Source organism: Ambystoma mexicanum, chromosome 6p (assembly GCF_040938575.1).
Source record: "Ambystoma mexicanum isolate Mex_15411 chromosome 6p, UKY_AmexF1_1, whole genome shotgun sequence".
In the NCBI taxonomy this organism is placed as follows: domain Eukaryota; kingdom Metazoa; phylum Chordata; class Amphibia; order Caudata; family Ambystomatidae; genus Ambystoma; species Ambystoma mexicanum.
The window spans coordinates 1,201,553,035-1,201,566,674 of NC_090935.1; the positions used below are offsets into that span (position 1 = coordinate 1,201,553,035).

At 44.9% G+C, this 13,640-nt stretch overlaps 1 protein-coding gene across 3 annotated transcripts in view; it reads right to left on the bottom strand.

The window, feature by feature from the left end:
• Positions 1-13,640, bottom strand: part of NAA35 (N-alpha-acetyltransferase 35, NatC auxiliary subunit) — a 1,572,250-nt gene that overhangs the window by 1,312,201 nt on the left and 246,409 nt on the right. For all 3 annotated transcript variants that reach the window (XM_069625850.1, XM_069625849.1, XM_069625848.1), the window contains exon 9: positions 8,717-8,767. In XM_069625850.1, coding sequence (XP_069481951.1) covers positions 8,717-8,767 — 51 coding nt within the window. The remainder of the gene's footprint in view (positions 1-8,716; positions 8,768-13,640) is intronic.

Sequence of the window (13,640 nt, forward strand, 5' to 3'; positions counted from 1 at the left end):
AAGATCTAAATCCCTGTACTTTTCCGCCAGGCAATCGGTAGGTTTCCCCTAATGTCTTTCCATATTGAGATATCTACAGAATAAGACTTAATAAAACCTGATACAGCCAGGCCCTCATGCACGTTCAGGATACTGAGACAGCGCTTCCATACCATATCCTTGCTGCATATTTGGAAGTACAGTTTTAGGCCAGATAGGAAGGTAGCCCTTACCAGCTTTAATGAGTCGCAATCCAACACTAACTTTCTTACCAACTCAAATTTCAACATACAAAACCTACAGTCGACTGCATCCTTCATCATCAAATTCCTTCTGAGCTGGATTTCCTTGGTGGGTAAAAGATTCCATCGTACCCAGAGTAGTAGTCCACGATAATAATGATTCGGAAATTGGAGCAGAATATTCGATGGAGACCCGCGACACCCATGCTCATGTGCAAGGTGACCCAATGAAGGATATGAATGGAAAGCATCTGTGGTCTGGATCCAATCAGAATCATCAAGGAAGGCCCTTTTAACCTTTAGAGGGTTGGAGACCAAGGTCGCCTGGTTAGAGCGGATATCATAAGATATATTCACATCGACCCCTTAGGGCAGTTAGATCTAAGGAAAAGTTCACATTCTCCCCCCCCCCCCCCATCATGTGAGACAAAGTCTAGAACGGGGGCCACAATTTTCGCAAATAATGTTAGAAGGCACCATTGCACCCTTGACCAAATAGAGGAGACACCCAATTCAAATCTTAGTGCCGATAATGGCACTACATTAGGTACACCGAGGATCCGCCTCCATATTCTGCCCTCAATTTTGTCAAGTATTTTCTGTACTTCATTAGACATTCATTCTAGGTCGTATGTTAGTTTTGGCACAATCTTCCCTTCGAAGAACATTAATGCAGGTTTCAGCTAGAATCTACCAAATTTACGATCTATTTTTATGATCTGAGATTCCAGGAGCTTGGCCTTCTGACCCAGTGCCTCAAGGGCAATTTTTCTTCTTATATACGCCTGGCGGCAATCTATGGGGAAGACGGAGGGGACCTGGCACTGATAAGCACTCAATGGGAAGAAAAGGGGGTAGCGCAGCTGGGGGATTTTCTCTCTCCCGAGGGGCTCCTGAAGTTTTGAGACATTGAGGAGGGATTCAGGGTGTACAGAGGACAATTTATGACACACTCTAAACTTGTGCACGGGTCAAGGAGATTGTGGCAGCGCTTCCCGGATCTCACGGAGGAAGAAAGCATGTTGAGGCTGCTGTATGTGTGATGTGTCTGAAGGAGGGCATGGAGTGTCCAGACTGTATCAGTGGTTATTGGCAGCATAAATTAACAAACCTCCACACACAGTAACTGCTACCTCTTTCATTAGCATCTAGAAAGGGTTAAAAAAATCCGGACCTTTTCAAAGGAGACTTAAAAAGGCGGACTTGCCACCATTTCTTATTTAAGCAACACGTGTTAACCCGAGGCAACCTCCCTGTGGTATTTAACTAGTTTTCTAGTCAGGGAAGAGTCACGATAATTATAATACCTATGCATAACAACTTGTCAGCAAACATGGAAGCAAACCCCTCTGTCAATCATTTAGGTCAGTGCCTTGCTTCTAAACCAAACCAACTCCCCCTTGAATTCCTTTTCTCCTTGAAAAGGGATGAAGATCAGAGGGGAAGCGCGAGATGAGTGACATGTTCCCCCCCCATCCTTTCTATCCCGTGTTTGCTGTTTAGTGATCCAACATAAGATACTTTAAGCACTCATTACACTTTGCAACTAGTAGTTTTGATTAATGTTAATAGCGCAATACGCTAAAAATGCACCAATTGCAATGAATGTTCCAAACACTGCACCATCAGGTGCTGCTCAGTTTGTTGTGAAAATTCATAAATAATAATGTGAGACACTTTTTGTTTGTGCCAGTGTTTTGCCAGAGTCCAATTCTGAACCTTTCTGCCCTACTTAGGAGAAGAAGGTAAGTCAGAATTGCTGCTGATGTATAACTGGATTGACTGATTACACTTGTGCACATGGTTTCTTTAGGTGCTGGTCACAGAATGGCCTATTGATACAGGAAGGACTTCATTTGTGTTCCGATGAAAGAGAGTGAGCTTGTCGTCAGGTTGCAAGGAGTATTCCCGGTTATAGATGTGGGATAGATTCCTGGTTTGCAAAGCGACTTCCCCCTTTACAAATACTTGGAATAGGATGAAAAGTCTATCAAAATTACAGACCCCACCAAAAGACCTAAAACACACACCAGGAAAGTTTCTAACTACCAAAAGTTCGAACTTTTCGTGGTATGCGTTTCGGTGGGGTCGGTATGGGCATTGGTGGGTATCCCCCGCAACACCCCGCTCACTACAGTGAGCGGGGTGTTGCGGGGGACACCCAACAGAACAAAAAAAAAGCCAAGGGTTGCGGGGATACCCCTGCAGCTCACCGAAAGTCAAAAGAAGAAAAGAAAAAGGACCCTGCGGCGCTGGTTCCAGATCACAGAAGTTAAAGGGAACCGACACTGCAGAGACACAGTTGTGTCTGAAGGAAAGGTAAGTAGGGGGGTGGGGCTGTGGGGGTGGGGGTGTGAGTGAGTGTGAGTGTGAGTATTGGTGTCAGTTTGAATCCATGTGATTTTAAAGGATGTATGCATGGGAAATGTACAAATATTTCGGTGTTGCGTACATTTCCCCATGCAGACTTTTCCGTCGCGGACCATTCCGCAACAGTAAAATCACACGGATCCAAACGATTGAAGGACTGGACAGAAAAGAAAGCATTGGCATCTGTAATCCCCACCAGGGCTGGCACAGGCAATCTGCGCAGTTGCCTAGGGCCCCATTGTCAGGGGGGCCCTGCAGGCACCAGTGCCTGCCTTGAATATACCAAGTAATATTGTTTTAAAGTGGGGCTTTGCTGCTTTCATGTACAAGGCCCTCTTTTTTGTTTGTCTATGTGAGGCCACAGAGTCACCTCCCAACCCCCTACACACGCTAGAGACAAATAACCCCTCAGCAGCCCAACTAGACGCATTTGTAAGTCATCGCTCATTTAAGAGACCATAGTTTTGAATAAGACATTCTTAACGTTTCCGTGTTAAGAAATTCAAAAGGGACATTTTTTTTTCTAAAAGCACACACAAAGCACCAGTTAGCTGCCTAAATGTATGCCTTTCCACAGGCCATTTAAAGTAGAATAAACAAAACAGTTTTAAAAACCAAATACATTTTTTTCAGATGTTCAACACAGCAAAAGCTTTTCTTTTTTGGTAGACTTAATATTTTCATTGCTTCATATATGAAGCCTACGTTTGTCAAATATTGAAACAAAAACAGATAACCATTTCACACATTACCTTTTGATATGAGTGTTTTGTAAATTTTCAACCCCCAAAGGCCAGGTTTTGCCTTCTGTTGAATTGAATTCTTTTATTCGCAGTCTCCCATTCAAAATGAGAAAAATAATGCCATAATTATACACTTTTGCCTAACATATTTTTATAACGATTTATATAATTTGTGCAATTATGGGTTTGCGCATTGCTCAATGCCAAACATGGGGGTAAGCAGGGGAAATGATTAAAGGGCAAGTGAGCCACGAACATTTGCCACAGATGTGGCAAGATATGTTGCAATCGTGGAGACTTGAAAGGTTATTGTCACTGATTGTGGCCATGTACTGCTTCTCAGGAAACCAGAAAAGAATACATGTGCGTGGGCAGAGTCTGCCCATTTTTTTCCAGATTGTAGACACAACCTCCCCTTGGGTATTTTTTGAGGAACGCAGGCTTGTTTTAGTGTTTGGCTACCAGGATTTCACCCAGGTTGTCATATTGGGGGTGCAGACGCTTACAAGACATAATAAAAGTTTCATCAAAGCAAAATGTCTTGTATTGGGATTTTGTTTTCCTGGGGAATATTTCAATATAGATTGTTGGGTTCAAAAGGTGGGAACCTTTTATACTTTGCTATCTTAGTCATTGGAAAATCTCCTCTCAGGTTATTTTTCTGATGTTGATTAATTTTTTGGAAAGGCAAATGCAATACTGCGTACAGAGCGGGTGGGAAGGCAAACCCCCCTGTGTCTCTTTTAAGAGCCAGACCGGGATATTTGTCAGTGGGACACCTCTTCCGTTCGGCACCTCAATGAGGGTGTCCAACGGGAAAGGTGTTCCGATTATGACAGTAAAAGCTTTATTCGGATATAAAATCGATTAAAACACATACAGACACGTAAAATAAATATACAATTACACGCTCTCAACAAGTAATACAAAGCAAGTTATCTAAAAATAAAAATACATAAGAACACATTGTCATATGGGTTTGAAACCATCACCCATTAGTGTTAATAACAATCAATGCAATTCCTGCACAGCACGCTCACTGTCCTGGCAGCAGGACACCTTACCCTTTCCGAGCGGGAGAGGTTTTCTCGCTGCCAGGACAATGTCCCAAGGAGCTCTGGGCAGCAGAGGGACTGTCACGTTGCTCTGTGTTAACAGAGCATTATAATGTGAGCCATTAGGCACTGGTGGGAGGGAGGGGATGAGGAGTTATCAGCAGGGACTTTTGTCCCTTTCGAAATGTGAATGGGATGGAGAGTTCAGAGTGAGAATGGTGCATAATGTTGCATGCTTTATGAAATAATGACTATGGCTTTAAAAACCAGCGGGGATTTCTTAGGCTCACATAAATTTGTATTATGCTATTGTGATTTTGCTTGCAGGCTGGGTAGAAAAGAACTAAAGCCATACACTTATTGCTCAACATATTTCTATGACAATGTATATAGTGTATAATTAGTTTACTATGAAAGGCTAGTGTATTATGTAATGTGGTTTGCTTCCAAGGCATTGCTATAAATAAAGTATTATTTAAGCACATGAAATGCAAAGCAAAACCTTAATAAATATCTATATCAACTAAACCTGGGAAGGTGTGCTAAATTGCTTAAATTGTCCACATCCCGTTTTCACCATTTAACCAAAGTGTGTGATCCTGGGCAAATCATTTCAAACGCATTGTGTCTTATCTGCAGCTCTGTAAATGATTCTGATTCACTTCATAGCTTGTCAATATATCATGCAATTATTTATTTTAAAAAAAGCCTAATGACTATAGAGTTGCTTCATATATGATAATAGTGCAATTTAGGTATTTTGCACAACAAAGTTATTTGGCACTTACTTGACTTACTTATGGCAACTTATTCTAATGTCACTTCCATGTTGCCTCCAACTATAAAAGACTGATGATGCTCCTTGCAATGTCGTTTTCTGTGATATCACTTATGTTGGTGCAATCCATATGCTAATTAGGAGGTTTGCATGTATTTTGCCCCAGAGCGCCTGGGCAGTGCACTAATACGCGAGTTTCCTGCATCTATAATGATCCTGCAGTTTATTTTTTTTATTATGTGTTAAAATGCCAGCTGCCACTAATGTTACTAAAACAGTAGATTGGGGCAGGGGTGGACGGTTTGGGCGGGGGGGCGCAAATAAGACTATGGAATTGCGCACACTGCATTTGGGGGGAAAAGTAGCAGAACTTGTTTCGTGGTTCGCGCCCCCCCACCCACTCCCCACACTGTTTTAATGCTGGATACTCTTCTGCCCCCGAGTACTTGAACATATTCGGGCCCTGCCACTTATTGTTTTGCAAATTAAGCACTGCTTTGAAAGATTCTGTTATAGGATGCCCCGTTTCCTCATGCTATTCCTGCACCTGCCAAACAGCTTTGGGCTGCTCACCCTCTCCAATCAAGGCTCCTGTCGCATTTTGAAGAGAGCAGCACTTGATAATTTTGCAAGATGGATGCTAGCGCGTCACCAAGAATGAAACCAGTTGGAAAGGAGACCGAAATCCTGCCACACCCATTAATTTAAGGAGCGGATTTGTTTTTTTGGGTTTGATCGCCCCCAAGCAAACACTTTGCAGAATCTCCATAGTGGCAAAATTAAACTCCTGCCCCCGTTGTTCAGGGAGAAATGGGTCAATAATGTGCCCCAATGTCCTCAAATTCTATGTGTATATTATTGAGCCCCACAACTCTCTTTAGGAATTCAGCCCTGTTAATTCTGTTAGCATTTGAAGACCTGCATAATTGCTTACTCTCACTGCCTCAAGACCTCCGAGGCAAAAAGGCTATTGCACTATAAGGCAATCCTACAGTAGACGGAGCCTGCCCAGTCTGCCCCAGGCCCAATCCTTACTCTGACATGGCATCCCTGGAACTTGTCTGGTGTTTATTTATTTTGGGAGCCGAAATAATCCTTATCTGTAGCTTCTAAAAGAAGGCATATTGTTAATTTGGCCAATATGGCCAAAAACATGCAATCAAATAATTGTGAAACTTCTGTAAAAACAGCCATTTGCTTCAGTTAGCAAATCACAATATTTTTGCATAGTCTTCCACAGTCAGATGTTTAGAAACCAAAGTTTCAAAAGGAACTTTTGCAAACAATATTTCTACCAATTACATCTGTAAAGTGATGTTTTCAAGTGCACGAATTGCAGTCTGGTCTCAAATCCCGGCTTCGCCACTTAACGAAGGGTTGTGCCCCTGGGCAAATCCTTTATTCGAACTATGCCTTATCTGGCAAAAGTAGACATCTCTACAAGGTATTCAGCTCACTGTCTGGTACTTTAAAAAGAGCCTCACTCCTGATATTGCCATGTAGGTAAATATTACCTGTGATAATTCATATACTGGATGGATGTCGCAGTGTACTTTTCTCCTGTCTTACTCATGTTATGTTAACTGTACTTATATAGCGCACCGTCACCAACGGAATTGGTCCCCAGGCGTTCTGGAGGATCTGTAAATGAGCAGGTGGGATGGGTTAGTAAGGTGAAGAGGGAGTAGGATAGTGAGAGGAGTGGTGTACTGTTGGCCGCTTCAACTCGGTAGACACCGTTTGCTGAAGTTTGGTGCGAGTATTATAACCGGTGTCAGTCCATGTGTGCTGTTGGTGCAACTTGTGTGTTGTTGCAGTGTGGTGAAGTGCGTGCAGCTTGTTGTGCAAGAGATGGTTGTGTGAGATTTGTTTTTAAGTGTGCAGAGAGTTTGAGTTTATATTGATTAGTGGGTTTTGTGACATTTAACATGCAAGCATTCACGATTCTGTCTAAGTGTAGCACCCGCTGACCTACTCCATTCAGTCCGAGTGTGGCACTCGCCAATCTTCACAATATTATCCAGATACCGCACAGACCAATGTTCACAATTCTATCCAAGTGCTAACATTCTCATTTCCTTCTAAGTGTTGTGCTTGATAATCTTCATAGTTCCATCTAGGTGTGGCACTCTCTAGCCTTCACAATATTATCTAGATGCGACGCAGGGCGAAGTTAGGAAGTCCGTCTAAGTTTGGCACACGCTAGCATTCACAATCCTGTCTAAATACGGCGCAGGCTGATGTTCTCAATTCTAAGTGTGGCACATGCTAACATTCACAATTCTGTCTATATATGGCGCAGGCCACCGTCCCCAAATCCCTCCAGGTGTGACACTTGTTAACATTGACTAGTATGTTAGGATGCAGTGCAAGGCAACATTTCAAACACTGTCATGGTTGATATCCGGCTTGTGGTCACACAACTTTCTAGGTATGCATGGGCTAAATCTATGGCAGTCTATGTTATGGGATGGGATGGTAAGGTAGAGTGGCAGGGGTTTTCTGGTGTAGAGTAATTGCTCTACACTCCACCCAAGCCACACTTACAGTTTTTGTTGGTGTCCGTTAGCTGCTGGCTTCCTTGGCTTCCCCTGCTGACACCGGCAGACACATCTTGGAGCCGCCTCTGTAGGAGCTCCCCTTTGCCTTGGGGCCCTTAGCTGCAGGGCTGCACAGGCAGAGGGCTGCCCTGGGAGGAGCGGTGATGAGGGCCGAGAGGACCAATGGAAGCAGGGGACCGGGAGGGAAGGAGAATCGGGAAGATTTTTGAATTCAACTTCTCACAATACCTTTGCGTATTAAAGACTGATTCTCTGCTACAATTTTCCGTAATTACACAGATGTCACTATTTATGTAAATAAGGGGGCCTGGCCCCCACACAACTTGTGCTGCCCAGAGCCCCGCAAATCCTAGGGCCGGCCCTGATGCCCACTGTGGTACTGCAGCATGTAAAGGCCATCACTTCTATACAAAAACACCCCAACACCCACCCTCTCATTCAACCAAGCCGGACTGAAATTTCCATCTCTTTATATTACTGTGACTGTACGAACCAATCAGAGCATTTTCAAAAGAAAACATTCAATAGTAGTATCTATAGGGACTCTGTCGCTAGGAAAAACAGTTGGACTGTCAACCGTGGTTTGTTGGAACGTGGGCAACAAATCTGCCTGCACTCGCTCTTTCATTGAAAGTAACACAGTGAACTTTCTCTAGCCTCATTGCCCGTCCTGAGATCAATATACCCTAAAATTGCTTGGTAAATAAAAGTGGGAGGCCCTCCGCACCAGGACCCGTTTTTAATATTGATAATGTTTGTATTACCAGCTTAAGTGCTTTGAAGTGGTCTATGTTCGTCGTCTGATACAAAGAAAGCAGTCCACATTTTGACCCCCTACTCAAGTGCTTTCTTTACCATCTCCTTGCCGTGGGACACCCCCATCCAACCCCTTAGCGATCTGAAACAACCTCACCACATTCTAAGCTCTAAAACAGGCAATCAACATAACAAACAAAATCGAGAAATATTTATAACAAAGTTTCATTACTTCAAGTTCAACTTCAGGGTTTCTTTCCTCGCCTTGCCGACTTCGGGTGCTCTGTAATTAAGTATAGAAAAACAATAGAACACTTAGTAAACTGGTACAATGGTTATGTGGCTCAAATGAGTAAAGAGGTAAACGTACTCTAGAAAACATTAATAAACACGAACATTTAATTGGGATCACAGAGTTAACTTGGAATCATTAAAAGACTTTCCAAAGAAATATGGAACAAAGATATATAGTGGTAAACGCTAGCCTTATTTGCTTAAGATCAGGGCTTGCGACTCAGGTTTTTTTTTTTTTGCCAATCAGGCTCTCTTGCTTAGTTAAGTGCGCATAATGAGAGCGTGCTTTTTAGATCAAAGTAATATCGAAACGGTTAGAAACATATCTGAGGGCCGGGGGCTTTATGGTGAACGTTCCAATAATTGACGCCATTTACACACAATGTGCATACTCTTGAAACTTAGGATTTTTGTGGCTGGTGTAAGCTTGGCACAAGTTCAACTACACCGCTAATAATTGACGTAGTGCATTTATCGGAGGTGGCAAAGTCGCTATTTAGTGTCATCCCTGGGAATTGAACCTACAAACGGGCATGAATGTACTGCTGCATTCCATTAGAACATCAACGTTCAGTCCGTGTGGTTTTTATAGTAATACCCATCAAAGAACAGAGCCCCTCCTCACAAGTTACATCTACGGGTGTTGACACGCTGCATTCGGGTGTTGCAAACGAACGCACAGTCGACGGGAAAGGACATCGCAGCACCTGCTTGCTTTCCGCCCTGTGAATAGAGGGGCTTTTATAACGTTTTTTAAAAGTTGGCTTTGTAACCGCAATTTAAATTGGAGGGCAACAACGAAAACCGGATGGTAGGCAGGTGTCGAGAATGGGTCTGCGCAGTTCTGTTTTGGTCCACATACAGTAATCTCATTTCCGTCTCCCAAACGTGGGCACTTGTGCACAATAACAACCCTACGAAGATCCCTGTTATTAGTACAAGACCGGTTTAATATGCACAGGAAAATCAACTGGAAAAAAGGCATGAAAGAATGACGTTCCCCGCCGCGGCCAAAGACCTTCCTTTCCTCACAAAGGAAACCGGAAAGGTGGGTACTGGGAGTGATTTCCTGTCACTGAAAAGTAACATTTATGTTTGGGTTATTTTTAAATGTCCAGTGGGCGTGCTGCAAAGTAGGGAGACAAATGAATCGAGATGAAGGGACCCACGTAACCATATGTGAAAGTCCAGCGCAGCCAGCACATCGACCAGTCAGGTTTGTGTAGAGAGGAACAGTTGTTCGGCTCAAGCTTTAGGGGCACTGGCGAGTGACGGGAAGAGATACAGAAGGCTTTTTTTGTTGTACAACTAGAAAAAAGGAGTCGTACTGATATGGGAAGAGAGTGGGTGTCACTGGGGTTGGGCGAGGGAGAAAAGCTGCAAATCCATCTGACAATCGAATGTCACATTCCTAAATATCATCCTTTGCAGATAAACTAAACTGAAAAATGCGTTTTTCCAAATATAATAGCATTTCATCCTCATCATACAATAATTCATCAGTATTAAACTCCCTAATCCTGAACCTCCATCGGAAAACCGAAACAGCAATTTCATAGGTATTAAACATATTACACTCACAAACCAAACCAAAATAATGGGGGGGCCCTTGAACTTAACTGCGGCAGTGGGCGGAGCCTACAATGATTCCTTATGGTAATTCAGGGCGTACATACATGCCCATTGCACATAAGGGTTCTGGTCGGGCAATATAGGTCCATGTTATTTATCTCTTGCAGCATGCTGTAGCAAGTGGGAGCAGCTAGCATTGACATTTTCGTAGGGTTCTCTCCATTACTGTGACACTCCAGCACCAAGTCAACTACATTATCTAGGATGGTTAATCTGGTTTACACCACACAGAGAATGCACCAATTAGCCGCTAGTATTACGTTATTTACAAATATTTGATCTCTTTTAGAAATAGGTGTTTTCTCCCTCCCCGAGACTACCGCCAAAAGGAAAGCAGGGTCATCAGGCATAGGGTAACCAACCCTTTCACCCACTGCTGATCACAACCACTAGCCAATAGTAGGTGCACACAGGGGAGCCGACTTATGAATTTCCCTGAGAGGGGGGGGGGGGGGGGGGGGGGGGCAAATACAGGAAGTGACATCACTGGCAGTTATATGACCGCAAATTTGCATGTAGTCACCCACCTGGTGCAACGGTGCGCAGGGGGGGGGGGCGCGCAGCGCAGAACATTGGAAACATTGGCTAGCATGCACTGCATATACTAAAGTCAAGTAAGAAGGAGATTTAAGCCATCAAGTTGCATTCCAGTAAGACATCACTGCCCCTACTCCACCGCTCTATAATCGTACGGGTTGTAGTAGCCCTCCCTCAAAAGGCAGAGCAACACAACTAGGATGGGAGAATGAAATGCTTGCTAAACAGAAGGTACAGCTGCAAGGTGGAGTACCACCACCAAAAAAAAGTTCCCAATTCAAGGGAAACGAGAAGTGAAGACGTTTCCCGATTAAAAACTACCAAGCAAGACGTGTGTGGTGCCATAGTTCAGTAAAACATCAACAATTCAAACTTACAATAGTGCTGCTGTAGAATGGCCTGCCACAAGTGATATTTGCTAAGATGTTACCTCTGGGTAACCAGATAGAGTTAGGGATGTAGCTTAATCTTAAACCTTTCAGTGGACACATCAGATGTTCTGCTGAAGTATAATGCAATCCTCGCTGAAGTATAATGCAATCAAGTGTGGTTTCAGACTTGGGGGGGGAAGTTTGTTAACTGCTTTTAACATTGTAGTTTACCAGAAATTCTGGTAAAGTAGTGTACAATGTTAAAAAGCAGTTACCCAGGCTCACCCTGCACCCAAGTGATGTTTGGGACTGAAGGAAGCACTCACGTCTAAATGTTGTAGCCATGGTTGTCTCCATGTTTTTTAAAACTCCCACTTTCCTGGTTTTCAACATTCATTTGAAACACCCCTTATTTAAAAAATGAAGGAGTCAGTAAAAAAAGTACATCCCACCTATGCTTAACGTCTTACCTTCCAAGAAACGAGCATAAACCTAATCGGTCAGGGACTGCTATTAGAGGCCCTGGCAGAGCCAGTGCTATCACTAGGCAAGGTTAGGCGCTTGCCTATATGTTGGAAATGTTGGAGCGGCAAAATGCTTTTTTTAACACCCCCACACTACTGCCTTGCCTGGTGATAGCACGGGTCCTGTTAGTTACTGTCTGCAGTAAGGCTGGCTGCAGCAGCAGACCAGGTGGCGCAGTGAAGGTTGGGACTTGGGGCCGAATCAGGGTCACGATGGGTGAATGGGCGTGGTGGCAGCGCTGGCACCTGTGCAATGTGCATTAGCACGCCACCAAGCACCACAAGTGCCCCCTTGACCGATCCGATCGTCAACTCAATGGTATGAATGCTGCAGTGCAGGGCGACGACCACGGCGCAGGAGTCAGGACAGGTGAGGAGGACCCCTGGACCGAGGTGCCGTGAAAACTACACTGCCAACCATGTAAGTAGATGTACCAGTGCGCAAACCCACTTTAAGCGTGCTTACTTACTTGCAGAACACACATGCTGAAAAACTGCATTGAAGGGCTATGTGGCGGCTCAAGAAAGGGTTCAACATCAAGCCCCAAGCAGACTTTTCAAATCAACAAAGCCAGAGTCAGTGCCTGCGAGATATCTCAGCAAGATTGGGGGTGGAGGACTGGGGTGTGGTTGCTGAAGATGGCAGTGTGTCGGTGACGAGCAGCGCCGCCGCCAGTGAGACGAGGCCCAGTGCCAGGCTCAGCCCAGTCACCCGTCCCCGGGGCTCCATGGCTGGGGGCGCAGGGCATCAGGGGCTGAGAGCGGAACTACTGTGGGGGGCAGTGGACAGCATGGAGCCTACCGCCCCCCTGCAGACTGCAGTCCTCACTGAGTGTGGGCGGCTCTACCGCTTGCTTCCCAGGAGCGATCGCTCCATGTCCGCCTAAACCACAGTACTTCCATATGTGGCTCAAAGGCTCCGTCAACCTGTGGTCGCATAATATTGCCTGAGCTTTACAAAATGTCATGTCATGTCATGAGGGTCCGTCTGAAGTCTCCCAAAAAGTGCAACTCTTGGTACGACTCCGATCTGGCAGCCCTAAAACGCAAATGTAGGGCAGCTGAGCGGAAATGGAATTTTTCGGGCGAACCCTCTGACAAACTGGCCTGCCGCGTCCTTCAAAGGTGATATCGACTCTTCATCCGCACCAAGAAAAGAGCCTTTATTCAAGCCTGCATCTCCGTGGTATCAAACACCACCAACCTTTTCAGTCTGTAAGGAACTGACCAATTCTGAAGCAGCCTCTTCTTCTGTCACACCCACCCAGGACCTTTGCTCAGCCCTGGCTGCACACTTCATCACAAAAACCGAAGACATCCTTTCCTCCCTCCCTTCCACACCACACCACACCATACACCTACACTGGAGCCTCTTTGGCCCCCCCCCACCACTTCCCCTCTCTTCTCTCTCACCCGTCTCACCCGATGAGGTCGCCAGACAGGTCCGGTCCATGAAGGCCTCATCCAAATAGGTGGACCTCTCTGCCCCTCCAAAACCATTAAGGACAACATTGACTCCCTCACCCGAGCCTTGGCTGATCTCTGCAAACTCTCCTTTTCCACTGGAGTTTTCCCAACGGCTCTTAAGCACTCCCTTGTGCACCCTCTGTTGAACCCTCCATTCTGGCAAACTACCGCCCGATCTCTATCACTCCTTTCCTGGGCAGACTCATGGAGAAGTTGGCTATCTCTCAGCTGACCCTCCACACTGAATTGTTTGGGTGCTTCCACGACCATCAGTCTGTTTGAGTATCCAGAGGCACGGAAACTGCTCTTCTGAACACCTGTGAAGAACTGC